Source organism: Physella acuta, unplaced genomic scaffold (assembly GCF_028476545.2).
Source record: "Physella acuta isolate Inbredline_101_S28 unplaced genomic scaffold, ASM2847654v3 ptg000258l, whole genome shotgun sequence".
Classification (NCBI taxonomy): domain Eukaryota; kingdom Metazoa; phylum Mollusca; class Gastropoda; family Physidae; genus Physella; species Physella acuta.
The window spans coordinates 605199-616866 of NW_026731777.1; the positions used below are offsets into that span (position 1 = coordinate 605199).

Here is an 11668-nt window from a genome sequence, read left to right on the forward strand (position 1 = left end):
ATTAATGTAATACCTAAAAAGAATAAAGTACAACACCAAACAGGTGTTAACATTTCAACCATAAGCACAGTTTCTTCCAGGCATCTCTTCGGGGGGGCGAAGCCCCCCCGAAAATTTTTTACCGCCCCCCCGAACGAAATGAAATTTATATAATTTATATAGAAAATATATACTTTTAACAGTGTCCGCCCCCCCGAAGAAAGTTTACCGCCCCCCCCGAAGATTTCAAGTGCCCCCCCGGAGAAAAAAGTCTGGAAGAAACACTGTAAGGCCAAATAGAAGGAAAGAAAGAAATACAAATTTATTGCAACGGTTTTGATACTTTTAATAACACAGTGTAGACTGTCTTCTTTATACGCTTAATTAAGTCAATTAATTAACTGAACTGAACAGAACAGATTTTTTTTTAAATGGTGAATTCGGAAAAAAAAACATTTTCTTTACAATATTTAAAAAGTAAAATAAGTTTGTCTTTTTGCAATTAGAATATGAGAAAAACAACTCCGCCACCTAAATAACACGTGCGTTATGGTGCCAACACCTGTATAAAGTAACGGAACTTTGACTTACAAAGCTCATTAGTGACACACAGTTAAAGAAACACTGGAATTCTAACCTGAACTTAAGACATTTGCTGACTTAAGTCACCTGACATTCGCTGACTTAAGTTTATCTGTGCCTTCTCCACCTGCTTCAGTTCTTCATGAACCGGTTTCAGGCTTTAAGAAAGATTATTTTTGAGGTCTAACGTTCCCCCTTCTTGCTGTGCTTGTCCTGCCTGTTCCATTACTCTGGGAATCCTTTGAGGTCCGCGCTCTGTGTCTCGCCTCTGTTGCACCAGATCTTCAAACCTCTTCTGGTGATTGCGTTCTATTTCCCTACGCTGTTGCTCATAGCCTTTTAAGTCCTCAGTCTGATTTTCATAATCATCCCTTTGATTTTTCAGCTCTTTATCGAAGACCTGTTTCATTTCTTCTTTATGTTGTCGACTTTGTTGTATTTCTTCAATACATCTACGAGAGAAAGCGCTTTCATCAGAAACCTGTTTTTGTCGAGTTTCCAAGGTTTGAGTCAGGTCTCGAAAACCTCCTGATAATTCTTCCATCTTGGCAAGAATGACCTGGACAGTATTGGTTTGACTCAACATCTTGTAAAGTGTGACTAAGTCTACTGTCTCATGTTCCAATACCTGTGCTGTCTCTCGACAATTGCCTTTTTTGTCTTGCATTCTCTGCTCAATTTCTTCAAATTTTTTCTGGAAATTCTCTTCGATTTCTTGTTGTTTTTTCTTAATAAGTTCGAGCTCTTTTCTCAGATTTTCGTATTCCTCACTTTTATCTTTGGGTGGAGAATCTGGGTAGTCAAGTGGTGAATACGTGGCAGGCTGGATCTGATTTTGGATCTGAACTCTTTCCAAGCGCTTGTTGGTAAAGCGGCGAGCGCTAAGTAACTTATCGATATTTTTTATTAATTTTTCAATTTGTTTGACTTTAACCCGTTTGGCCTGAGTGCTGTTGTTGAATAAGATGACCCTATTGTCACATTCTTCAAGCAAATCTTTAAAGGCGCCGTCTTGTTTTTCGCACCATTGGGAGAAGGTCGTTCTTTTGTCAATCTTTCCACGTTGTTCTTCCTTGAAAATATCCCCATAAGTTATAATAAGGATTCCGTATTTTCTTAGGAAATTATCGCCAAAAACCTTTTTTAAGGTATCAACCGAGGCATGTTCTTCTCGAGTGAACCTCTTGCCATATTTAAGCACAAGAAGAAAAGCGTGATATCCTTCAGGATTGGCTGCCAGAGCCAGTTTAGCGGACTCAGTTGTCTCCTCAACTGACCGTGCACTGTCCAGCCTGGTGTCACAGAATGTCAGACCGTCCACGACTTTTAACTGACGACCGTTGTGTTCTGTTGTCCCACTATAGAAACTTTGTTTTAACGAAGACGTGGTTGACCCGCTTTGGAACGTCCGTTTTCTTAAGATGCTATTTCCAGTGGAACTTTTTCCGTTTCCGGTTTTCCCAATCATTAGCAAATCAATCTTAGGTGGTATGCACTTGGAAAAAAAGAAGTTCATGTTGCAAACACATTTGGTATAATAACATGTTACATAACAATGTATACACAGTGTCACTTCCCACTAAACAGTCGATTGATGACTTAATTGCTATTACGGCTACATAATAATTACGGATGAAATAAATAATGGGTTAGAGTGTATCGACTTGAATATGTTTGTTGATATAGAATATGTGTGGTGTGAGTATGAGCAGAATGACGTAGTTGACATGTCGAGGGTGGGTAGGAGGTGATTAGATAAAAAGCATCAATTTTGATTTTAACGCTAGGCAAAGATAAGAAGGAAATAATTTAGTATTAACGGTAGACTTTAATGATAGACGAATCAGTTATGTTTTTGTTTTTTCTCATCCAATGTGGTTTGTATAACCATAGACTTGAGTAAAGTTATTGAACACATCAAAATAAGCCAATTCAGTCCTCATTTGTAGTAGATAGTCTAGTTGCAGAAATTGTTAATATATTAACATATAGATCAGCCGCCTTCCCCCCTTCCTCTATATCTATTACCCATGATTACATCTTACAGACTGCCTCCTCTATAAATTGTGTAATTTGGTATTAATCCTTAATAAACTATTTATTTTAATATGCAAAGACATTAATGCTGAAAGTAATGAACGTCTCAACTTTGTTAAAATTTAACGTCATTAAAATCTAAACTTATTAAAATCTACCGTTATTAAAATCTACCGTTATTAAAATTTAACGTTATTAAAATTGTACGTTATTTAAATCTAATCCAACATCGACCGTTTCTGGAGAACAGCATGGTCTAGCTGTAGAACAGCATGGTCTAGCTGTAGAACAGCATGGTCTAGCTGTAGAACGGCATGGTCTAGCTGTAGAACAGCATGGTCTAGCTGTAGAACAGCATGGTCTAGCTGTAGAACAGCATAGTCTAGCTGTAGAACGGCATGGTCTAGCTGTAGAACGGCATGGTCTAGCTGTAGAACAGCATGGTCTAGCTGTAGAACAGAATGGTCTAGCTGTAGAACAGCATGGTCTAGCTGTAGAACAGCATGGTCTAGCTGTAGAACAGCATGGTCTAGCTGTAGAACGGCATGGTCTAGCTGTAGAACAGCATGGTCTAGCTGTAGAACGGCATGGTCTAGCTGTAGAACAGCACGGTCTAGCTGTAGAACGGCATGGTCTAGCTGTAGAACGGCATGGTCTAGCTGTAGAACAGCATGGTCTAGCTGTAGAACAGCATGGTCTAGCTGTAGAACAGCATGGTCTAGCTGTAGAACGGCATGGTCTAGCTGTAGAACGGCATGGTCTAGCTGTAGAACGGCATGGTCTAGCTGTAGAACGGCATGGTCTAGCTGTAGAACGGCATGGTCTAGCTGTAGAACGGCATGGTCTAGCTGTAGAACGGCATGGTCTAGCTGTAGAACGGCATGGTCTAGCTGTAGAACGGCATGGTCTAGCTGTAGAACGGCATGGTCTAGCTGAAGAACGGCATGGTCTAGCTGTAGAACGAAAACCACATGCTCGGTTAACGGGGTCGAGAAAGTAGGTCGTTAACTGACCAAGGTCCACCCAGTAGGTCGTCTATTGACCAAGGTCCACCTAGAAGGTCGTCTACTGACCAAGGTCCACCCAGTAGCTCGTCTACTGACCAAGGTCCACCCAGTAGGTCTACTTACCAAGGTCCACCCAGTAGTTCGTCTACTGACCATGGTCCACCCAGTCTACTGACCAAGGTCCACCCAGTCTACTGACCAAGGTCCACCCAGTAGGTAGTCTACTGACCAAGGTCCACCCAGTAGGTCGTCTACTGACCAAGGTCTACCCAGTAGGTCATCTACTGACCAAGGTCCACCCAGTCTACTGACCAAGGTCCACCCAGTAGGTCATCTACTGACCAAGGTCCACCAAGTCTACTGACCAAGGTCCACCCAGTAGGTCGTCTACTGACCAAGGTCCACCCATTAGTTCGTCTATTGACCAAGGTCCACCTAGAAGGTCGTCTACTGACCAAGGTCCACCTAGTCTACTGACCAAGGTCCACCCAGTAGGTCTACTGACCAAGGTCCACCCAGTAGGTCGTCTACTGACCAAGGTCCACCCAGTCTACTGACCAATGTCCACCCAGTAGGTCTACTGACCAAGGTCCACCCAGTAGGTAGTCTACTGACCAAGGTCCACCTAGTAGGTCGTCTACTGACCAAGGTCTACCCAGTAGGTCATCTACTGACCAAGGTCCACCCAGTCTACTGACCAAGGTCCACCCAGTCTACTGACCAAGGTCCACCCAGTAGGTCGTCTACTGACCAAGGTCCACCCAGTAGGTCGTCTACTGACCAAGGTCCACCCAGTCTACTGACCAAGGTCCACCCAGTAGGTCGTCTACTGACCAAGGTCCACCCAGTAGGTCATCTACTGACCAAGGTCCACCAAGTCTACTGACCAAGGTCCACCCAGTAGGTCGTCTACTGACCAAGGTCCACCCATTAGTTCGTCTATTGACCAAGGTTCACCCAGAAGGTCGTCTACTGACCAAGGTCCACCCAGTAGGTCGTCTACTGACCAAGGTCCACCCAGTAGGTCGTCTACTGACCAAGGTCCACCCAGTCTACTGACCAAGGTTCACCGAGTAGGTCGTCTACTGACCAAGGTCCACCCAGTAGGTCGTCTACTGACCAAGGTCCATCCAGTAGGTCGTCTACTGACCAAGGTCCACCCAGTAGGTCGTCTACTGGCCAAGGTCCACCCAGTAGGTCGTCTACTGACCAAGGTCCACCCAGTCTACTGACCAAGGTCCACCCAGTATACTGACCAAGGTCCACCCAGTAGGTCATCTACTGACCAAGGTCCACCAAGTCTACTGACCAAGGTCCACCCAGTAGGTCGTCTACTGACCAAGGTCCACCCAGTAGGTCGTCTACTGACCAAGGTCCACCAAGTAGGTCTACTGACCAAGGTCCACCCAGTAGGTCGTCTACTGACCATGGTCCACCCAGTCTACTGACCAAGGTCCACCCAGTCTACTGACCAAGGTCCAACCAGTAGGTAGTCTACTGACCAAGGTCCACCCAGTAGGTCGTCTACTGACCAAGGTCCACCCAGTAGGTCATCTACTGACCAAGGTTCACCCAGTAGGTCGTCTACTGACCAAGGTCCACCCAGTAGGTCGTCTACTGACCAAGGTCCACCCAGTAGGTCGTCTACTGACCAAGATCCACCCAGTCTACTGACCAAGGTCCACCCAGTAGGTCGTCTACTGACCAAGATCCACCCAGTCTACTGACCAAGGTCCACCCAGTAGGTCGTCTACTGACCAAGGTCGACCCAGTAGGTCGTCTACTGACCAAGGTCCACCCAGTCTACTGACCAAGATCCACCCAGTCTACTGACCAAGGTCCACCCAGTAGGTCGTCTACTGTCCAAGGTCCACCCAGTCTACTGACCAAGGTCCACCCAGTAGGTCGTCTACTGACCAAGGTCCAACCAGTAGGTCGTCTACTGACCAAGGTCCACCCAGTCTACTGACCAAGGTCCACCCAGTAGGTCGTCTACTGACCAAGGTCCATCTAGTAGGTCGTCTACTGACCAAGGTCCACCCAGTAGGTCGTCTACTGACCAAGAACCACCCAGTCGGTCGTCTACTGACCAAGGTCCACCCAGTCTACTGACCAAGGTCCACCCAGTAGGTCGTCTACTGACCAAGGTCCACCCAGTCTACTGACCAAAGTCCACACAGTAGGTCGTCTACTGACCAAGGTCCACCCAGTAGGTCGTCTACTGACCAAGGTCCACCCAGTAGGTCGTCTACTGACCAAGGTCCACCCAGTCTACTGACCAAGGTCCACCCAGTAGGTCGTCTACTGACCAAGGTCCACCCAGTAGGTCGTCTACTGACCAAGGTCCACCTAGTAGGTCGTCTACTGACCAAGGTCCACCCAGTAGGTCGTCTACTGACCAAGGTCCACCCAGTAGGTCGTCTACTGACCAAGGTCCACCTAGTAGGTCGTCTACTGACCAAGGTCCACCACTAACCCAAAACAAGGGAGTCCGAAGTACTAATGAAGGAAGCAATAGCTTGAAGCGGTTGAGAAGAAATGATCGTCGTTTAAAGTTCAGGGTAATACATTTTGGCAACGTTTTATTTACTATATTATAGCTATACTAAAGTTCAGGGTAATATTGGCAACGTTTTATTTACAATATTATAGCTATATTAAAGTGGTGCGTGGACTATTTAAATTGAACTCAACAAAAGGCCTAATTGACTAAAATAAAGATTTTAATTTTGTCTTAAAATAAACATAAAATGACATGACATTTCAATTTGCAATGCAGAATTATATAAGTTTTAAAAAATAAAAATAAAGAAATCCTGCTAAAAAGCAATATTATAATGTAGACAATGGAAGGGAAAAAAATTATAGCCAAAACTAAATTTAAGTATATTTCAATATGTAGGTGAGGGGGGGGGGGGGTGAACTATCACAATCAATATAACAAAAATCTATCACTACTTAATATGTTCACATGGCAGCTATTTCGGAAATTCTTGGTTAAAAACAACAGCGCAAGTTTCAGATCGAGCGAAAAACCAACTTTTAAAAAATTTGCTTTTTTAAAAATTAAAATTATAAAACTAAATTTTGAAATGTTATAGTAGAATAAGTAGTTTCCTCTCATATTTGTTCAGTAAAAACATTTAGTGGCAGCAAATAGGAATAGAACAATGTTTTCACTCCAGCAAAATTTGTATCTCCGTAGATAATAGTTTTAAAACATGATCAGTAACTTGCGATCTCTAAAAGACAGTTATCTACACATTATTTGTCCGTGGGTGCATCTCAAGCAAAAAACTAACCAGTTCATCGTTGTCAAGCAGTTGATAGTTTATAATCCTTCCACCTCCCCCTTCATATTCGTTAGGGATAATTAATGAGATATATAATGACTAATCTAATGTCTAATAGACTCAACATGTGAAATTATTTCAGTGTCACCAGGGATGAATGTATATGGAAAGTTACGAAATCGCAGAATTAAAAAGGGTTTGTAATTAAGTTACTAGATTTACTAAAAATCCTGTCAAATAATATTTGAGCCTCTCGTACCATATTTAAATGTAATGCATGCATATCACCTTACATGCTACTAAACAAACCATCAAAATAAATTCTATAATACGAACTCTTATACAGACTTACCCTCGACTTTCGGTGGCTCACAGTACGTCCTCTGCTAGTATTTATATTGGAGCCATCTATGTATGTGGAAGAAGGGGCATTATTATTGTATATATGTTTATATGTAAATATGTACATACATATATATATATATATATATATATATATATATATATATATATATATATATATATATATATATATATATATATATATATATATATATAACACAAATGTAAATAAAGAAAACATTAGGATATAAAAAAATATACTTTAAAAACTCAATTATTAGTCATTATTTAAAAATTTTAGTTATTTGAAATATACTATTTGCTTCTTACGTTCCATGGGAAAAAAGATTGTTGCAATGGAAAATGAAATTGCGCTCAAAATCACTATTATAGCATTAATTATAGTACAATCAACATCGATGTAAACTTTCATAATTTTTGTCGAACAAAAATTTAAATTTCAAACAAATCTCGTCAACTTCCCAAAGTTTGATAGTGATCTGGTGAACGGTGTCAAACCGAAATCGACTTTTATTTTTATATACCGTATATTGAGAAAAACAAATCATGTCTTCGTTTAATAATGCATAAAGGTCAAACACACACACATACATTGCTTTATATATATACATACATTGCTTTATATATATATATATATATATATATATATATATATATATATATATATATATATATATATATATATGTGTGTGTGTTTGTGTTTATGGAAGTAAACGAAGACCAACTCATCCCACAAGCTATACCTCAAGTTTGTATAACCACATTTATTTTAATATTAGTGAACATTATTTTTAAAACAGGAGTTAGACGATATTTAAAGATGCAACAAAAATTAAGGTGGAAATTTTGTCCTCTCTTGATTAATATGAGTAGAAAAAAAGTGTGAAATGTAAAAGAGTTTAATCAAATATTTAAACCCTACCCCAGAGGTACTTGAATAAGCTATCATTTGATGAGACATCGTTTAGGTCGAGAATCCGGTCCAATGAAGTTTTAAGCTCATCTGATACACCTTTCGTTTCTACAAGGAAAGAAAACAAGTTAATTAAAAAGTCTAGTGACATTTAAGCGCAATTTCCTTATGTTATCTAAAAATAGCTCTGTCGTGACGTAAATCAAGAGCAGGGTTGGTAAAACCATTGGTTAGTTATTAAAATGTTTTTTATTAATTTTTATTTTCATTATTTACATGTTTTATTTACAATAGAGTTACATGACTAAAAACCATTGCGCGCCTAGCTACCGAACGTGATGTCGCAGCCATTGAACTTGATGGCGCAGCTATTGAACGTGATGACGCGTGTGTTGTGGTTGAATAAAAATGCCTACTAATTCGGTCAAAATTTTAATTAATTCAAAAAATTATTTTGTGACCGAACGAAAGGATATTTTTGAAAACTTTCTTCGGCAATATTGTTCTAAATTATGGCAGAAATCGATTGGTACATGTTTCAAGTCGCTAAGTGGTCTGGTTGCCGAGATATGGGCAAAAAAAATGCATTTTTTTAAGTTTTTTTGGCTTTTCCGGGAAATCCACGAAAGAAACCCGGAATTTTTATGGCCTATGTTCATCCTCGTAACTTGCTTAACATAATTGCTTTGGAACTGGTCCTCGATATTGCTTCGTTGAGGAGGAGATACGACTTAAAGCTGCGTACGCACAATCATTCATACATCCATCCAGAAATGACGGGTTTATAAACGCAATTTACAGAATGGAAATTGCGCTAAAAAGAAGGAAATTGATTAGATTGATTTCTTCTAATGTTGTGAACATCTCAAAATGTCAATCTATGCTTTACCTCACTCCCATTCGTGTAAATTTAGATGGGGAAAATATTTTGCAAGATTTTCTAGGCTGCTTGCCGCACTCAGATTCGTGACTTACAGAGCTACATTAATGATAGCTACATCAATTACAGCTACATCAATGACAGCTACATGAATGACAGCTAAATCAATGACAGCTACACCAATTACAGCTACATCAATTACAGCTACATCAATGACAGCTACATCAATGACAGCTACATGAATGACAGCTAAATCAATGACAGCTACATCAATGACAGCTACATCAATTACAGCTACATCAATGACAGCTACAACAATGAGAGCTACATCGATAACAGCTAGAGTAGTCACAGTTTAATATATCACAGCTACATCAATCACAGCTACAGCAATTAACTCTATATCAACCACAGCTAAAATAATAAAAGCTGCATATAACATAGATACAGTAAAAACATCTACATCATTTACAGCTACATAAATCATAGCTACATTAATCACAACAACAGCAATCACAGCTACAGAAATCACAGCTACAGCCATCAGATCTACAGCAATCACAGCTACAGCAATCACAGCTAGTATAATCTAAAATCTGTTCCATGTGTACGGCCATATGGAGATTATCACCACGCCAAGAGCATGCTCTAGTGTACGTCCCTGTTTTATGTTGCCTACTTCCCCATACAACTTTAACAGACATCTGAATATAATTCCCTAACACCAACCCTAACACCAACCTGAAACACCAACCCAAACACCAACCTGAAACACCAACCCAAACACCAACCGAAACACCAACCCAAACACCAACCCAAACACCAACCCAAACACCAACCTGAAACACCAACCCAAACACCAACCTGAAACACCAACCCAAACACCAACCCAAACACCAACCCAAACACCAACCTAAAACACCAACCCAAACACCAACCTGAAACACCAACCCAAACACCAACCCAAACACCAACCCAAACACCAACCTGAAACACCAACCCAAACACCAACCTGAAACACCAACGCAAACACTCCCATCCTCAGGTAGCGATACTGCTCTGTTCGGGAACCACTGGTGTGGGGTACGTTTGTATCCTTAAAGTAAAACTATCGTGTTTAAGATCACAGTACTAACATCTTTTATAACACAAGTATATATATATACATACATATATATATATACATATATATATATATATATATATATATATATATATATATATATATATATATATATATATATATATATAAACGGATGATCACTGACGTCTAAGAGCCTGATGTGGTCTCTTGATAAGAAGCAATTAAATGATAAAGTGGGAGCTTAGAGGAGAGAGATGGAAGAAGTGCAGGCTATTGGCAAGACCTGGCATGAATTGAAGTTGCTCGCCCAGGACAGAGTGGAATGGCGGAGATTTGTTGCAGCCCTTTACTCCACAGGGACTGACGAGGACAAATTACGTACATGATAATCAGTAGTACTTAATTAAAAAAGATTATGGTATAAATTATTCTATACCTGATTGACCAGGTTCAAGATTAGTCGGTTCGTCACGTTTGCTTTTCGAAGCTTTAGAGCCCATTTCAGCATCTAATGAACATAACATGATGTATTTGTTTAAAAAACTTTAAGTGGACTAATGTATTACTTTTGATGTTTCGCACACCCAAGAATAAAAAAGTTGTAATATTTTCGTCACAACACTGTCGTGTGTAGCTTAACAATCCAGCGTCTCTAACATTAGCATCCACCGCTCTGAGCGTAAAAAATTAACTGCAGTTGTTTCCTATCGTTTCAAACACATTCCTATAGTGATTAGAATTAGATGGAATGTGTTAATGAATATTTTAGAACGTTTGGAACATGTCTGAATTAGATATACATGGTACATGAACTATTAAAAATCTGCCGATGTTAAATATTAAATATTGTTTGTAAAAGTAAATATGTATTTTATTACCAAGTAAACTTCTGGACGATTGAGTTTCATAAATTTAAATAGATCTAGATCTATATGTCATAATTATAATACACAACACAAGATCAAACCTGACTAGTTGATACACAACACAAGATCAAACCTGACTAGTTGATACACAAGATCAAACCTGACTAGTTGATACACAAGATCAAACCTGACTAGTTGATACACAAGATCAAACCTGACTAGTTGTTTCACAACACAAGATCAAACCTGACTAGTTGTTTCACAACACAAGATCAAACCTGACTAGTTGATACACAACACAAGATCAAACCTGACTAGTTGATACACAACACAAGATCAACCTGACTAGTAGATACACAACACAAGATCAAACCTGACTAGTTGATACACAACACAAGATCAACCTGACTAGTAGATACACAACACAAGATCAAACCTGACTAGTTGATACACAACACAAGATCAAACCTGACTAGGTGATACACAACACAAGATCAAACCTGACTAGTTGATACACAACACAAGATCAAACCTGACTAGTTGATACACAACACAAGATCAAACCTGACTAGTTGATACACAACACAAGATCAAACCTGAATAGTTGATACACAACACAAGATCAAACCTGACTAGTTGATACACAACACAAGATCAAACCTGA

At 39.8% G+C, this 11668-nt stretch overlaps 1 protein-coding gene and 1 long non-coding RNA gene across 2 annotated transcripts; both read right to left on the reverse strand.

Annotated features, from left to right (window-relative positions):
• Window positions 1–344: 344 nt before the first annotated feature.
• Window positions 345–2077, reverse strand: LOC131938851 (GTPase IMAP family member 4-like). Its single transcript, XM_059297075.1, has one exon. It carries the CDS (start codon window positions 2075–2077, stop codon window positions 722–724), a length of 1356 nt encoding a protein of 451 aa, XP_059153058.1. The 3' UTR covers window positions 345–721.
• A 5173-nt stretch (window positions 2078–7250) lies between these two features.
• LOC131938873 (uncharacterized) lies at window positions 7251–10152 on the reverse strand. The gene is made up of 3 exons (XR_009386370.1): window positions 10067–10152; window positions 8184–8282; window positions 7251–7306 (listed from the first exon to the last, which is right to left on the reverse strand). It is a non-coding gene; the product is annotated as an uncharacterized LOC131938873 (long non-coding RNA).
• Between the last annotated feature and the right edge of the window lie 1516 nt (window positions 10153–11668).